The sequence below is a fragment of the Hyperoodon ampullatus genome, assembly GCF_949752795.1.
Source record: "Hyperoodon ampullatus genome assembly, chromosome: 12".
NCBI classification, from domain to species: Eukaryota; Metazoa; Chordata; class Mammalia; order Artiodactyla; family Ziphiidae; genus Hyperoodon; species Hyperoodon ampullatus.
Window position 1 is genome coordinate 47556329 of NC_136925.1, and position 18138 is coordinate 47574466.

At 40.8% G+C, this 18138-nt stretch overlaps 1 protein-coding gene across 1 annotated transcript in view; it reads left to right on the forward strand.

The window, feature by feature from the left end:
• The window catches only part of SLC35F1 (solute carrier family 35 member F1), a gene marked incomplete at both ends in the record, with an annotated part of 405350 nt that overhangs the window by 372843 nt on the left and 14369 nt on the right, over positions 1-18138 (forward strand). The window contains one exon of the mRNA XM_079716472.1: positions 2610-2764. Coding sequence (XP_079572598.1) covers positions 2610-2764 — 155 coding nt within the window. The remainder of the gene's footprint in view (positions 1-2609; positions 2765-18138) is intronic.

The following is an 18138-nucleotide window of genomic DNA, read 5'->3' on the forward strand; positions in this document are numbered from 1 at the left end:
TTTCTAAATTAGCCAGAGCCCATGTGAACCCATAGGTGTCTTTGACGCTGTCCTTTTCCTCACTACCCACATCCAGTCTACCAGCAGGGCGTGTTGAGTCTTCACAGACCAGCCACTTCCCTTCATCTCCACTGCCACTCCCAGCAAAGCCACCAGGATCTCTTGCCTGGACTGAGACCCTGCACTCCTCACTGGTCTCCTCCGTGCTTTTCTCCTTCACAGTAACCAAAGTCATCTTTTAGAAATGTAGATCAGACGTTAGCCACCTGCTATAAACTCCTCAGTGGCTTCCCATTACAACTAGAATAAGATCAATTTCTTTCTAAGTCCTACAAAGCCCCACATAATCCAGCCCCCGCCTCATTTTCCAACCTCCTCTCTTATCACTGCCTCACTCTGTTCATCCTGCTCAGATATTCTGGCCTCTGGCAGCTCCTGGAACCTATCAGGGCCTTTTCATTTGTAGGTCCTCCTGCCTAAATTATTTTTCCCCTGGCAATCTCCTTTAGTCCTTCAGCATTCAAGGTCAGTGCCACCTCCAGCCCTCCTAAAGCAAGCCCCCTGTCATTCCTCATAGCAACCCTTTTCTTCCTTAATAGTACCAATACCAACTCCAAGCTTCCTGTCTATCCTGTTTTCCATTGTATTGCTAACCCATAGCAGAGTCCCTAGAGCATAGTAGCTACTCAGTGCATACATGGGTGAATAATTGAGTGAATATAAAACATCAGATCTCACATGTGAGAGTCCATAGTGTGCTAGGTAAGGTGATGGGAGGGTAGGATTGTGGAACTTCCTAGCCCAGTCATGTATAATCGAAAAAAAAATTTTTTTAAGGCTCTGGTTCCTGGACTATGTTCTGGTCAAGTCTGATTACTTTTAGTGGATTAATTTAGGATATATTTTATCCCTAGTCTGTTCATCTCAGATTCCTTAAAGGAATACTGAATTAATTTTTATGTCTTTTCATGTATTAATCATAGGTTATTTAATATTGCATTTTTAGTAAGTTGGTTAAAAGGAAAATGAATTATAAGTAGCATGAAACCTAAGTACAGGAAAATTGAACATTTTTAGGGAATTAAAACTTTGATGGAGAGCCAAAAGCCATCTGACATTACTATGACAGAATATCCACGAGAGGACTTGTATAATTTACTGAACGAGAAAAGTGATTATTCCAGTTTCCTCTTAGGGCATTTCCACCACACTAGAGGGGGCTGTTGTACTGAGTTTGCTTACTTAGTGTTCAAAATAAAATTCTTATATAGACTTGGCATGGCTTTCCTTAAACTTTCCTTAAATATCAGAAACATATAGAATAATGATTCATGCCCTGAAATGCTTTTCATATGGGAAAACCAAATTTCTCTATGGAGGGATCCCTGTTCTTCACAGTCAAAGGGACTGGATATCTAGTACCTACCAAATCCTCCAAAATTCATAGAACTCAAGGGAAGTAATCTGCCCACAGCCTAAAGCAGACACATGTAATCAAGGTTCCTTTGGAAATGTTGGATATTTTATTATATAAAAATGCCCAGAGATCCACTGAATCGCGTTACTTATGCTTATTCTATGCCTTATTCTTTCAAGGTAGAGAAATGAGCATAATTTTTCTACATTTGTGTTGCATCAACATCTAGGAAGTGATGAACCAAACTCTAGATTAGCCATAATCTTCTGTTTGGGACTCAACAAAATTATGTACTTATGGAATTAGTATTAACAATTGTGTATCTAGTTATAATGAGAGAGAAAGAGAGAGAGAATTTCAGAGGATGAGGGACTGATCATATAACATTTTAAGGGCATTTTTTTCTTCTTTTTTATCTTTCTGTTTTGCAAAACTTCGTTCTTTGATGGTCTACAAAGCATTTACCTATCTATTTCTAAAACAGCAGAGCCTGCATTTCTAAAACAGCAGAGCCTGCATGTATCTATTGCTAAAACAGCAGAGCCTAAAACGTGAGCCTGCAGGCCCACGGTATGCTAGGAAGAGTGATGGCGGAACAGGACTCTGGGGTTGGCGGTAGGGCTGAGCAGGATTCACAAATCTGGAAGAAACTGACAGATCATCTTGTGTCAAAGCAATGAAGTGATTTGCCCAAGGTCACACAGTTAGGACTTCAGTGCAGTACTCGGACTTAGTCCACATCTCTTTGTCATGTGAGCCCGTCCATTTTAAGGACTGTGTAGTTATTCATCGTTGTGAGCAATACATGACACCAAGTAGTTTTGTTCCTATGTTGCAAATAAAAAAGAAATGAAAAAAGTTTTAAAAGACATGGGTACTAGATACTACTTACAGAACAACCAGAAATAGAATTTAGAAGACTTGCCCCTATGTTCTGACTGTAGCCACTAAGAGGTCCTCCTTCCCGGAAGAAGCAAAACATCATATATGTGTGAGAAGTATGTGGTTTTTGTTCCACGTGCAGATTTTCACTTTTTACTTTATGTTTTAGCTATGTATTACCCAATAATAAACATCCGTTAATAGAGTGAAAGATAAGTCGGGGGCACCATTCCCCTTCCTTCACCCACTGTGGATCCACAGAGGCCCTGGAGGAGGCTGTGATGTCTCCTCTCTTTCCTCTCCCCATCAGGACTGCTCTACGTTGGCTTTAGTGCCTGCATGTTTGGTCTCTACAGCTTCATGCCAGTGGTCATAAAGAAAACCAGCGCCACTTCGGTCAACCTCTCCCTGCTCACCGCAGATCTGTACAGCTTGTTCTGTGGATTGTTTCTCTTCCACTACAAGGTAAGTGGAGTCAGTGCTCCTTTCTGAAGATGATACTTTGTAGGAAGGAATGCATGTAGGTAGGTATACTCTGCTGTGGAATTGCCCCAATTTTGTGATTTTGCATTGAGAAGCAGGAATGCACCTCTGTGTGCTAACCCCTATGACCTGGGTATTCACATTCCAACTATAAGACTGAAGCAACATTTTGTCATAAGAGACTAGTCACTACAGACATTTGATGGCGAAAGATAAGAAACAGCTCTAGAGGGCAAGGCTTTCAAATAATGGGGGACAGTTTTTCTGACATCATTCACCCCAGCAGCTACTCTTTTTCCAGCCTAAAGCTAGGGAGACTTGTACAATTCTCAAGCTATAACTGCCAAATGGATTCTGCCAAAGGCACCAGAAGAGTGTATTCTCATTGGAGAAAAGACACAGTTCCTGCAGTTTCTGTTTTGCATGTATTTTTATAGCAAATATGAATGGAAAATGCTAATGCATTCAAAATAGTTTTTATTATATCAGCCCTAAAGAAGAAACTATTCAGTACAAAGATGGCAATCTCTTCAAGTGTAAGACTCTACCCACATCCTCACCCAAGGCAGGCATGACATTGGTTATGGTCCACTGAGGTGTGCTATGAGAGGCTATTTTTAAAACACTACACTCACTGATTCATTAACAATTGACTAGATTTGGTATGTGAGAAGAGACCCGCTTGCCGTTCCTTAACTAGTCCTATAAGATAAGGGTCAGTGGGGACTATGACCAGTGTGAAAAAGGACAAGTAAGGGATACCTAAAGAGATAAGACCAAATTAGGACAGGCCAAAGAAGAAGAGACAGAAGAAGAGAGGCGCTGCTCTGGGCCACTTCTAGCCAAGTGCTTCACCAGCAGTATTACAGGTAATGTCATCATCTCACGGATGTGGCCAGTTGATAGGGCATCTTGGTGGGCAGGGCATGTTCAACCAGGTCACACTGGGTTTGGAGGTTCCCGGAGAAGTGCTGAGCTGGAGGGTATAAGTACTTGAGATGATGACCAGAGGCCAAGCAGCAGAAGTGACTGGTCAGAAATATTACTGTGCTAAGCCAAAATCATAGCCAAGAAACAGACCAAGAAGAGCAGACACGGGTGGAAAAGAGGTCATGAACAAGGTTGGCAGCTGGGAGAACCAGAAGCAGATCTGGCAGATGAGAGGTGAAGAAAGCAACCATGACAGCAGATAGGGATAAAATGCTGAGTCCCTGTTTTACATGGAAACTTCTGCCAAGCGTGGTGGCAAAAATGACAGCTTAAAGAAATTGTCTATTGCTGGACAGCATTTGTACATTGTTGGTAATTTGTTTTGTCTAGTTGGTACAATCTGTTTCCCGAGTGCACCCTGGTCCTCATAAGGGTAAAAAGTAAAGTCTCAGCATGTTCCCCCCATTGCTCCCCACCACAGCGTAAGGAGGACCACCTCCCCTCAGAATCCCCCTCCAAACACACCCCATTCTTTTCCAGAGCCCTGGGGACTACTCAGCCGGGGTCTCATCAGTACAGCACAGTGGCTGCCATTTTTCTGTCTCTCCTCTACAGCTAAGCATCCACATCTAGTCCATTCCTCAGCATGAGTTCTGTTCTCAGCACTTCCTCCTGTAATTGTCTTTATAAGGTCCAACTAGAAGAATCCCTTTAATCGTCCTTGAGGAAAGATGACTGAAACCTATTGTTTTTGTTTTTGTTTTAAAGAAGATGGGGGTAGGAGTTTATTAATTAATTTATTTATTTTTGCTGTGTTGGGTTCATTTCTGTGCGAGGGCTTCCCCTAGTTGTGGCAAGTGGGGACCACTCTTCATCGCAGTGCGTGGGCCTCTCACTATCGCGGCCTCTCTTGTTGCGGAGCACAGGCTCCAGACGCGCAGGCTCAGTAGTTGTGGCTCACGGGCCTAGTTGCTCCGCAGCATGTGGGATCTTCCCAAACCAGGGCTCGGACCCGTGTCCCCTGCATTAGCAGGCAGATTCTCAACCACTGCGCCACCAGGGAAGCCCTGAAACCTATTGTTTTGATGACTACAGTCACTTCTTGGGCAGTCCAGATCCAGTTCGGCTCTCAGCATCCTTCATAGCAGTGTTCTGGAAAGTCTGCTTTCACCAGGGGTACTTGCTAAAAATGCAGATTCCTGGGCCACACCCCGAGCCACAGAATCAGCATCTGGGGGTGCACCTGGGGGAGTCTGCTCCTCCGTGAGGCTGATGTTCTCTGAATTTGAGAACAAATACCTGAAAAGGGGTCCCTGAGCAGTGCTTGTTCATATTTGAGTCTGTCACTCCTCATACTTCCACTGGCTTTTGGTTAGACCTGGGTCTCTCTGCATAAACAAGCATCAGAAACTGGGAAGGCTGGTGAACCAGGTAAATTCTAATTCTCCAAAATTCATCTTCTTCTCTCATCATTTGTATGTTACTGCTAACTTAGGATAAGTAACTTTGGGGAAGAGGAAACCGTGTAGTACCCTGTCATCGTGCCATCAGAAGAGAACCTGTGTTATCCGAAAATTACATTCCTGTACTCACCTATTTGGAGGTGTCATAGATGTTTTTTAACTCTTAAAGCAATGCTTTTCACTATACACATATATTTCGTTACCATTTAACAGTTAAATTTCCTTAAGGTAAGAAAACACAATAGGTGTTTTCTCTAGTTAAAATTGATTCCTATTGTCTTTCTTTAAATCAGACTTTCAAGATAATTGTAGATACCTATGCAGTTTTAAGAAATAATACAGAGTTCCCATTTACCCTTTACCTAGTTTCCCCCATTGGTGACATCTTGCAAACCTGTGGTATAATATCAGGATATTAACATCGGCACAGTTAACATGCAGAATGTTTCCATCCCTACAAGGGTTGTTCTTGTTGCCTTTTTATAGCCATGCTTACTTGTCTCTCACCCACCTCCTTAACCCCTTGAAACCACTCATTTATTCTCCATTTCTCTAAATTTGTCACTTCCATGTAAATGGAATTATACAGTATGTAACCTTTTGGGATCGACTTTTTTCACAGCATAATTTCTCAGCATCATTCTCTGGAGATTCATCCATATTGTTTTACATATTAGTAGCTCCTTTTTTATTGCTGAGTACTATTCCACAGTATGGATGTACCATGATTTATTTAACCATGCACTCAGTGAAGGACTCTGGGTTGTTTCTGTTTGAGGCTATTACATGTAAAACTGTTATGAACATTCATTTACACGTTCTTGTGTGAACAGATTTTTCATTTCTCTGAAATAAACAACCAAGAGTACAATTGCTGGGCTTATGGTTGTAGCATGTTTAGTTTTATAAGAAACTGCCAAAATGTTTTCTTGAGTGACCTGTTATCTTTTGTTACAAAGACATACATACCAGTTGTGAGAAATTCAGAAAATACAGATGAGTATTGTTATACATTGGTACAATTTACAGTGCATATTACTTTTGTAGTACACATATTTGCAGTTCATATATATTTTTAAATTTAATTACACCATGCATACTTCTTTGTTACATGCTTGATTTAAACTTAGCATGTAGGGATTTCCCTGGCTGTCCAGTGGTTAAGACTTTGCCTTCCAATACAGGGGGTGTGGGTTCGATCCCTGGTCAGGGAGCTAAGATCCCACATGCCTCACAGCCGAAAAACCAAAACATAAAACAGAAGCAATATTGTAATAAATTCAATGAAGACTTTAAAAATGGTCCACATCAAAAAAAAATCTTTAAAAAATTAATAAATAAATAAACTTAGCATGTATATATTTCCTTGTCTTTTTTTTTTTTTTTTTTTTGTGGTACGCGGTCCTCTCACTGTTGTGGCCTCTCCTGTTGCGGAGCACAGGCTCCGGACGCGCAGGCTCAGTGGCCATGGCTTACGGGCCCAGCTGCTCCGCAGCATGTGGGATCTTCCCGGACCGGGGCACGAACCCTTGTTCCCCTGCATCGGCAGGCGGACTCTCAACCACTGCGCTACCAGGGAAGCCCTTCCTTGTCTTTTAATATCTGTATATAATGTGAATGTGAATGAGTGGTTCTCAACCCTGACTGTACATTATAATCACTTGGAGAGAATATAAAACATAGCCATTCCAACGGTTTGAGACCATAAGGCTCAAAGCCAAGTCAACAACCCCATACCAGCTATTATCCTTTGTAACTGCCTTTCTTAGGAAACAGACATTCCCACTTATTTGATTTAATAAAGTTTTATTAAAAAAAAAAAACCATAGCCAGACCCAGGCCCTATCCCAGAGAGTCTGATCCTGATTGGTCAGGAGTGGACCAATTTTAGAAGCTCTTCAGATGGCTCATCACATATCCTAATACACAGCCAGAGTTGAGATTATTTTTGTAGATATATAGTATTCCATGGAATGGCTATACTTTTCATTTATTTAATCCCAGGTTTCTCAACCATGGTACTATTGACATTTTAGACCAGATGATTCTTTGTGGGGGGAGGGGGGCTGTCTTGTGCATTATAGGATGTTTAGTAGCATCCCTGGCCTTGACCCACTCGATGCCAATAGCATCCTGCAAGTCGTGACAGTCAAAAATGTCTCCACTCGTTGCTAAACATTGAGAACCACTGATTGAACAATCCCTGCTTATTGAATTCAAGTGGTATCTCTTTTTGGCTATTATAAATAATTTGGGGAATAAGCTTGTACTAAATCTTTGCTCACATTCTATATTTCAATATTTTTGAAACAATTTTAAAATAAATCTCGTAATTGGCTTCATTTCTTTTTTGAAACAAATATCTTTACAATAATTTGAGAATCCTATTGACCAATCAGGAACCTTGTATAGAGGCAGTATTCACAAAGCCATGGTAATATTATGGGCTATGTCATATGACATAGACAAATGCTCTATTCCTCCTTTCCCTTCACTCTCCTGTACTTACAGTTGATACCACATCACTTCTTGAATAAACACTGCCTTTTACTGTTCTCTGTTTTATGAACAGTAGTATTTAATATCTGCAAAGAAATAAGCTAAATTCTCAATTTAAATCTCTAAAAAATTCCTTTTCCTTAATTTCTAAAAGAATCTTCCAAGCAATGCTTGAATTTGCAATCAAGTAGTCATTATTTGGAAAATCCAGGATGTTTTTCCCCAGGGCCCAGCTTGCCTGCCTCTGAAATTGGCTGTGGGCTTCCCAGATGGGAGGCGCTCCAGAGCCGGCAGCTGGGCAGGTCTGGGCGGCATGCAGGTTTCCCACCACAGCCAGATGAGCCAGCGCAGAAAATTGATTTTTAAAAACTGCTTATTGGGGGTACTTTTATCATTAAGAGCAGTTTATGGTCAATGAAAAATCTTGGCAAGTTTTGCAAAATTTAAAAATGGTGCTGTCAGTTGTGTGTGTGTGTGTCTCTGTGTGTGTATTTGGGGCAGTGGGAGAAGGTGGTTATATTTTTATATATCTTCTTTGGAAAAAATATCTATTTAGGTTCTTTGCCCATTTTTAGTTGGGTTATTTGTCTTTTATTGAGTTATAGTATTTCTTTATATATGTTGGATACTTATCAGATATATGATTTGCAAATATTTTCTCCTACCCTGTGGTTGCCTTTTCATTTTCTTGCTAGTGTCCCTGGAAGTATCTATCTGGTTATAGTTTTTTTTTTTTTTTTTTTGCGTTATGTGGGCCTCTCACTGTTGTGGCCTCTCCCGTTGCGGAGCACAGGCTCCGGACGCACAGGCCCCGGACGCACAGGCCCAGCGGCCATGGCTCACGGGCCCAGCCGCTCCGCGGCATGTGGGATCTTCCCAGACCGGGGCACGAACCCGTGTCCCCTGCATCGGCAGGCGGACTCTCAACCACTGCGCCACCAGGGAAGCCCTGGTTATAGTTTTAAAACCATGGAAGGAACCAATTCAAACCCACCATGGCCTTTGGGCCACCAAGTCTTCCCTCGTGGTTCCTGACACCACTCCTCTCCAGGGCGGCTTAGTACTGACTGCTAGTTGCCTCACATTGTCTGCTTTAATGAGACGGTTGAAAGTTACAGCCTGAGGAAGAGAAGATTCATTTCAGGTCAGGGCGTCTTTAAATAGTTAAAGAGTATAGTGTGTGGGCTTCCCTGGTGGCGCAGTGGTTGCGAGTCCACCTGCCGATGTAGGGGACGCTGGTTCGTGCCCCGGTCCGGGAGGATCCCACATGCCGCGGAGCGGCTGGGCCCGTGGGCCATGACCACTGGGCCTGTGCGTCTGGAGCCTGTGTGCCACGGCGGGAGAGGCCGCGGTGGTGGGAGGCCCGTGTACCTCAAAAAAAAAAAAAAGAAAGCGTAAAAGAGTATAGTGTGGAAGAGAGTTTAAGCCAGTACCCCTCAACCTTGACTACGCATTGGAATCACCTGAAGAGTTTTTTAAATACTGATGCTTGAGTCTCACTCTCACTGATTCTGTATTTAAGTGGTCTGCAGTGCAGCCTGGGCATTAGATTTTTAAAGACTCCCCAGTTGACCCTAGTGTGCAGCCAGAATTGAGAGTCATTGGTTCAGACAATTTATGTGGCTGCAAGCAGGTGGCACTAGGACCAAAGGGTGACGGTTATAAGATTATGGTGAAATAGAAAGAAACCTTGTTAGCAATTAGTCATCCAAAAGTGGACTAGACTGTCTTGGGGGTTCCCCTCACTGGAGGAAGCTGGGCAAGAATGTGAGAGGGATAACGGGGAGGGGACTCACATTTCAGTACTGACGATTAACCCGTGACCTGATCTAATTTGGTTTTACTACAGTCTGCAGTCAGAGTTTACCTTTCACCTAATCCTGATGTCTTTAAACAACATTCTGGTCTGGTTATAAATATCTACAAGTTGAGAGAGAAGGGCTATTTGCTCACAGATGTTGCTTACTCAGGCAGAACTAAATGATTAAATGAAGCTCTCCTGCCCAACATTGATTATTTGCTTTTTCTCACCTTCCATCCTTGGAAAAAATCCATTCCTTTCCCCACCCATCAGTCCACTGTCTGCCGCTTCTCTACCTCTTGTGCTGACTGAGCAATAAAGCCCCACGTCCCGAGGAAGCAAAAGACCTAATTCTGAAGTGGACTATCTACGTGGTATAGTGCTCTTGTAAACTCTAGTTTTACAAGACTTTTGAGAAGTGGTCATATATTTCTGTTCTTTAGTACCTAACAACACTACTGAATCCAGAACAGTAAATCTATAGCAATCCATGGAAATTACAGGAGATGAGCTTTACTGGGCCTCAGAGACCCCTTAAAACCAAACCCAGGAAGAGATTCACATAGGAAGTTTTCAAGTTGATGGTGTGTTGGCTTTTCAAGGTCAAAGTGTGACCAGTTATGAACTCTATCCCCTTGTTTATTGAACACAAGGACACTTTTGAAATTGAAAGGGTATGGGTTTCCTGTGGCTACTGTAACAAATTACCATGTACTTAATAGTTAAAAACAACACAGATTTATTACCTTGTGGTATTGGAAATCAGAAGTCTCACTTGGTTAAAATCAAGTGTTAGCAGAGCTGGGTGGCTTCTGGAGGCTCTAGGGGAGAACCTGTTTCCTCGCCCTTTCCAGCTTCTGGAGGCCGCTTGCTTCCTTGGCTTGTGGCCCCTTCCTCCATCTTCAAAGCCAGCAGTAGAGCATCTTCAAATCTGACTGCCATTCCTGCTTCCCTTGTAAGGACTCATGTGATTACATTGGGCCCACCCAGATAACCCAGGATAATCTCACCATCTCAAAATGCTTAACTTAATCACATCTGCAAAGTTCCTTTTACCATGTAAGGTAACATATTCACAGCTTCCAGGGATTAGGGTGTGAACATTTTGAGGAGGCCATCATTCTGCCAACTACAGGAGACCCATTTATAATTTACACCAACACAAATAAGGGTACAATGTCTCCAAGCCAGACCAACTGGGACATGTGGATGTGCTCTTCAGAAGCCAAATCTGGGCAATGAAGGTACTCTCCACTTACACACACTGTGCTCTGTTGAATTTCCCAACTGCTTTTTAAAGTAGTTATGTTACCTGCTAATCTGTCACTTTAACAAAGAAAACACTGAGTCAGGTGGTGAGAAGATGAATTGGGGTGAGAAGACTACTTCAGTGTCTGCTGTGTGAAGCATGAATTCAGCAGTCTGCTGTGGCAAAAATAGCATGGGCTGCAAAGTCAAAGGAGCCTAGATTGAATTTGTGGCTTCTGTTTACTGTTTAAGGGCTTTGAACCAGCTATTTATTCTCATCCAACTTCAAGGTGATTAGACTTGCCTTAGGGAGCTTTTGAAGGGATTATGTGATTTTTGAAAGGTGACCAGTGGTGATGCATTTCTCTGATTGAATGTATGGTTCAGGATTAGTAATCCCTATCTCATTCCATTTTTAAGATGTTACTCTTATTTTCAGATTTTGTAACTGGATGTGTAGCTTTTAACAGTTTTGTTAGAGATTTCTCTTATTCCTTATTTGAAAAGGGAAAACTGGGGTTTCATGCATAAAAATTTAGAAAATATTGTATCAGTCATTTTTAGCTGAATTCCTTGATTATTTCATTGCTTACAATAGAATTTTTAGGTGATAGCCATAAATTTTAAAATTTCAAGTGTTGTTAAAATAAAATATCAATCATTCTTTCAAGATATGCCATCATGTGCTGAACATTCTTCAGGAAAAAAGCTGCCAGTGTTGAATATGCAGGGTATTCCCTTTTGCCTGACATTTAAAATAGAAAGTGGCTTACTTCACATACTTTGCTATTACCTTTTCAAGGCTTAATATTGCCACAGAATTGCTGTAATGAAGTTGATTATAATTTCATAAGAAGCGATTATTTTTGTAGCCTTATCAAAATAAATAAAAAATAGGGCTTCCCTGGTGGCACAGTGGTTGAGAGTCTGCCAGCCGATGCAGGGGACACGGGTTCGTGCCCTGGTCTGGGAAAATCTCACATAGCCATGGCCGCTGAGCCTGCGCATCCGGAGCCTGTGCTCCGCAGCAGGAGAGGCCACAACAGTGAGAGACCCGCGTACCGCTAAATAAATGAATGAATGAATGAATGAATGATAGAGAAAGAAATGAACAATGTAAGTTCTCTCCAAGTCCCCTTTAAACACTCCACTTAGGCCATTGGCTTACCTGGCCCCCCATATCGAACAGCCTGAAACCACAGGTGATCCTAGTGAAAGTAATATTTTAGGAAGGTAAGGGTACCATAAAACTTACACACTTACATCAGGAAGACGTTTTTACCATCCAAATATTCACTACTAAAAAACAAGGTAGAGATTTCAAAATCATTTGTCTAAGAATGCCACTTTATTCTGGGTAATGTGATTCACGTGAATTTTTGAGAACTTCGTCTGTATGTTTTAGTCGCATTTTTATACCAGATAAATTTTTATAATTGCTGCGAGTTATTTTCGACAAGTAATCAGAAAAGTTTCTTACATCATCAACTGCCTATTCAGGCAATCCAAATGACATCCCATGAGGACAGGTGTCAAGCTCCCTGATCCACCCTGACCCTCTCTGTCAGCCACTAAAAATTACCTCCCAACATGCGCCAGTTTCTCTTACTAGTTTTGTTGTTATTGTTGTTACAAGAGACTTGGCAAGAAAAAGTTTAATAACTCTGGATGTGGGGCTAATTTAATAATATGTTGTTGTGTACTAAATTTAAAAGAACTTCATTCAGCAAATGTTTATGTATTCTATGGCTGCTATGCTCCAAGCACTGTTTTGGTTCTTAACTATTTATAAATAAAGGTGACAAGAACAGCAAAAATCACCAGGCGGATTAATGCAAAGGATGAGATTCCAAACCACTGAAACTTGAATAGGCCAGCAATCTCAAGCATCCTTAACATCTGAGTTTCAATGCCAGAGTTTGTAGAGATTGCATCAACGGAATCTTTCATTAGCCACAGATCTGAATCTGCAGCCAAGCAACCCTGTTGATCCTCGGCTACAGTGAGCAATTTCAGTAATGGAACTGCACTTGAAAAGCCGAGGCAGGCAGCTCCAGCCTGTGGCAGCTGATGAACAGAAAGCAATACTTCACATCTTATTTATAAAAATACCTGCATAAGTAACCAGTTATATTTTTTTGTAAGAACAGTATCTTAAAAGGCTGTGAATTTTAAGTATAATACTCCCTAATGCAGTTATTAATGGGAGATTTTAAAACTGACACAGCTTTTATGACTCTTCCTATTTTTTAAACTGTCACTGGTGAGTAGAGAATTGGAGAAACTAGCATCACTGAGGCCCCAAAGCGTTTCACATGAAATACCCAGGAGTGAGAGCAATGAATGTTTAGACTTGGTTTCCCCCTGCCTCAGTACAGACACTCAGTACAGTGTCTTTTGAAGTTTCCATCTTGCTGAATTAGAGTAAGTGCTTTCATGGGTGGAAGGGAGTGCTTCCCAGGCAGCCATTCAGGAACCCAGGCTCCTTCCATCTTGTGGCTCCGCCATCCTCTCGTGCAGGGATCAACAAACTATGAACTGTGAGCCAGCCTCCTGGTTTGGTAAATGTAATTTTCTCAGAGTACAGCCACGTCCATTTCTTTGTATGTTATTCATGGCTGCTTTTGCCCTACAACAGCAGCACTGAGTAGTTGTGACAGAGACTGTGTGACCTACAAGCCAGAAATATTTGCTATCTAGCCCCTTAAGAAAAAGTTTGCCTGCTCCTGGGCTAGGCTCTTGGAGTCCTCTTCAGGGCTCGCTGTAAGACAGCCTAGAGACTTTTATGGCTGTGTCTGGAGTGATGTATATAACCTCCTCCTCATTCTATTGACCAGAACTCAGTCTCATGGCCACATTCTATTGCAAGGGAGGCTGGGAAATGTAGTCAAGCTGTTTGTGCGGGAAGAAAAGAAAACAGGTTTATTTAGTGAACGAGTAGCCAGTATCTGCCATAGTAGCAATTTCCATTTACCAGAAATATTGGAAGGATTAGAGAAGTTGGAGATAAATTGTGCGGCAGGTCCAGAATTATAACCAGAAGTCAAAATTCCTTCTACATGAATCTATTCATAAACTCCACATCACAAACAGATATTCTGAACTCATATCATCAGGACAAGCTGTAAGCAAAAATGGAATGAGCTAGAAGTGTTGCAGAAGTTTCATATGGAAAGGCTTGTGGTTGGACTGGAACATAGCCAGGAAAAAACAGCTAGCTGTCTTCCAGGAGAATGCATGGGATATGTTTGTCATCAGGGTGCATAGCCTGGCCCCCTCCTGCACAATCAGACACCTAATTTTGTCAGCAGGCCTGTATGGATCCATCTCCCATGGATGACCCAAGCACATGGAAATCAGAGCATCAGTTTGCTAAGATAAAGAACAAATATCGGCTCAAATATTGTCTTGCCTAAAGCTGAGACATCACTCTATACATCTCCAGGGGCTACTATAGATGGAAGATTTCTTGTAAACTCTATACTTAAAGTTTTGAGAGTTTTTATTTATTTCCTTCCATGAGAGATGATTGATATTATCCCTTCTTCATTTCCTGACTTCTGCTGTACTGTTTTTATGTTGTCAATTATTTTAATAATTTCTATCAATATAATCCCTATGGTTTAGAGCCCATATTTCCATACTTACTACATTTGCTATACCACCAGTCTCTGAAATCCAGGCTCTTTTCTGAATTCCTTATCTTGATTTTTCTCTTATTTGGCTGGGTTTCATCACTATTGGTATTGTCAGGAATTACGGCTGCCATGCATGGTTGTCCAGGCTGTCCACAGTGCAACTTGTCCACTTATAAGGAATATGTTCCAGCAGATGGTCAAGTGCCTTGAAGAGGGGAGACTTTATAGTCACTGCAAAAGTGCCACTGGGCTAGTGGTGTCAGGAAGTGTTCTTTGCTTCCTTGAAAATATGTCTTATGGTTGTATTCAAAGGATAACTTTTTTTAGGTAACACTTTCTTTTTCTCAGAGCTTTATAGCTATTGAGAGGTTTTTTTGTTTTAAAAATTGAGCACTGCACCCAGTCCTTTCCAATCTTTTGAGTGATTCAACTTTGTCATTAAGGAATTTGGTTTTATTTTTTCCCCAAGAGTTCACAAGTGTGGTATCTCTGGGTTTTCTTCTGTTTGAGAATGTCTCTGATGTCTTTACACTTGTAGGTCAACTTGGTCTATGACCTGTCCCACTCCCAGGGGTACAGTTCCTTGGTGGCCTTGAAACTGCTCCCCCAGTTCACCCCAGAGGCCCAGATAATGGCAAGCCCCAATTCCCCTGCCTCCTTGAGAATAAGAGGAAAAAGGGAAGGGTTTTTTTCCCTAAGAATGTTTCCTTGACTTTTCCCTGAGTTTGCCTAATCACCACTTAATCAATTCTCTCCAAATTGGAGAGAGAGCTGAAAATATCTTCACCAAAATGTGAACACGAGTCCAAGGGCAGGCAGAATGACAGAGTTGTCACAAGCCTGAGCCCAAGCTCTGGAGTCAGACCACCTGTGTGTGCATTTCAGCTCACTCCCTACCAAGGGGCCCCTACCTTTTTTGTGCCATGTGTCCCTTTGGCAGTCTGGTGAAGCCTGAAGACCCCTTTTTCGATGTTTCTAAATGTCTAAAATAAAATATGTAGCATTACAGAGCAGGCTGGTTGTATTAAAATAAAGTTATCAAAATATTTTTAAATGTGATGTTATAGTAATATACAAACCACAAGATCTGGAAGCACATCTAATAACTATTATCATTTCAAAGCAGTGATGAGTGTAAGCAATATTTAGAAACATCTGTGCAGCAATTGTAGTGTGATATAAAAACACATGTGATTTCTATTGCGAAAGAGTCTATGGTACAACAATAATGTAGCTCATTGCTTACATTTATGACAAAGAAATGTTAAATGTCAGCTAGAGGTCAATGAAATTAAAAATCCAGGTTTGAAGACCCTCTGAATTCTATACAAGAACCCCTGATGCTACCAGGGGCAAAAGTTACTTAATTTCTCTCAACCTTAGTTTCCCCATCAGCAAAATGGGGGTCACAATAGTGGATACTGTATAACTGGTAGCATTAGGGGTCCTTATAGTAATGAAATAGTGTGTGTAAATCACCTACTGTAGCTGGCACAGTGAACACTCAATAAATAGCGCCATTATCAAGGATGGTATAACCTTGAGCGCTTATATTTCATGTTCTTCACTTAAAAGTATTGGATAAATTATGTATTGCTGAAACACTATATGAACATTTGTTATTTTTATAATCATAAAAAAATTTATTTTCAGTTCAGAAATACATTAGGCTAGCAATCCCCTCAAATAAAAAGGAAATCTAAATACGAATCTCTGCCATTGAAAAATGGGACAAAATTGCAATGAGACTCTGATTAGAAGTTTCTAAGTGGTTTATTCTTGGTTTTAATTGACAAACATGGACAAAAAATTAAAGGGTTTCTCTGTGTTTGTTTTCCTCATTCTTTTGACATAACTAAAACTCTTCACTCATTACATTGCTAAGCACCAACTTAGTCATATGCTTAGTTTCTTCCTCATTTAAATATATTTTGGGATGTGGTTCTATTTTTTAAATAAATACATTGTAAACCATTCTGCGGGGCCTCACATTTAGCAATCTAACTCAATGCAACTTGAACGTAAATTTTGGCTACCAGTATTACATCCAGTTCCTTCTTGGTGCTCCATAGAACCAGGCATTTTCGTGCAGGAGTGGAGCTATTTCCCATTGCTCTGGAAGTCTCAGCAGTTAGGGATTATGTTGGTGTTGCCTTTGTGCACTACCCAGTCTCAGCTTTAAATGAAAGGACAGACCTTATGTAAGAAGTAAGTACTAAGCTCAAGACGACAGGGGCCATGCATGTCTCCCTCTCTGCTGGATCCCTGATATCTGGTACAGGGCCTGGCATGGTAGTTGTTCAGCAATTATTTATTCAATGAAATGCTTATTTCTACAAGAAACTTTAAAGGTTAAACTTCAGTTTTCTAAGCTGAATGTTATCAAGGAATTTTCACATAAGATGCAAAAAGCTTTTGATTGATATGGACTCTTTACATCTCAAGTTGACGAAACCTGCTGAAAAGTTAAAAATTTAGATCCCACAATAGCATTCTTTGAATTGATGGATTGCTTAGGGAACATCTCAAGGGAACATGGGTATTAGAAACCAGTTCAATGCCATAATAACTGTATACATTGTCATGGGAGACAGGAAGAATGGAACTCACATCAAGGTTGAAAATTTGCTAAGAAATTTATTCTATTTACAGAAAAAATAATATCTAATATTCAGATTTATTATTTATAAGTCATCCCACAGTAAAATTGTGAAATGTCATTATCATATACTGTATTTCTGTATCTATATCTGTATTAGTTGATGTATCTACATCCACAGGGGTCCACAAACAGTTCTGTAAAAGATCAGACTAGATATTTCAGGTTTGCAGGCCAGACAGTCTTTACAGCCACTCAACTCTGCCATGGACATGGCTGTCTTCCAATAAAACTTTATTTACAAAACCAGGCAGCTGCCAGATTTGTTAGTTTACTGACCCCTGATGTGGACTATAATTGTCCTTGCAAACTTTTCCCTAATCTTCAGCACCAGGAAACAACCATTTCCTCTGCAGAGTGTATCATTAACAAAGCTGCTGGAAGCTCTACACAAAATGCTACAGATTTTTTTGCACTTCAAGTGTGTGGACTTGTTTTCAAAGCTAATTGTAATCATTTCTACACAGTTTTAGAATAAGTGGAGTATCCGCCTCCTATTTGAGTTCTTGGTGGCATCTAAGGCCGCATCTGTTAGTTTTGTTATAAGGATGTCTGTGGCATGCATACAATACAGTGAAATGTCTTCAGTTTATTGGTTAAATTGTTTTCATTTTACGCAAAGGAATGAGTGGGGTGCCAATGCAAAACAACAGTCCTGAGCTAAGATGGATATTAAAGCCATAGCTTACAGAGAAGGATGAAGCAAAGCCATCTGGAGACAGGGAGCACATCCTAAACTGATTTTCTGCATATTGTGTGGCCAAAAGAAAAAAAAATATCAGATAATAACAATAATATTATCCAATTAACTTTCCCAGAATCACGTGTCGGGAGAAAACCATTGTATATATGCACAGGTTAATTTGACAATAAAGATGGTCGTTTCCAAGTGACAGATGTCCTTACAGCTTAGTGACTTCTCACCATCTCCCTCAAAACTATATACTGAGAGAGACATATAGAGATATATAGATGGGTATATCAGTTCATGGATGTCAAATTTAGGGGAAACCTCTAGATTTTTATTTTTAAAAATGTGTTTGTATAATAGTAACATAACCCAAAATTCACATTTTTTGCAAGTCCTAAGACATTAGATAATTTAATTTTTAATAATA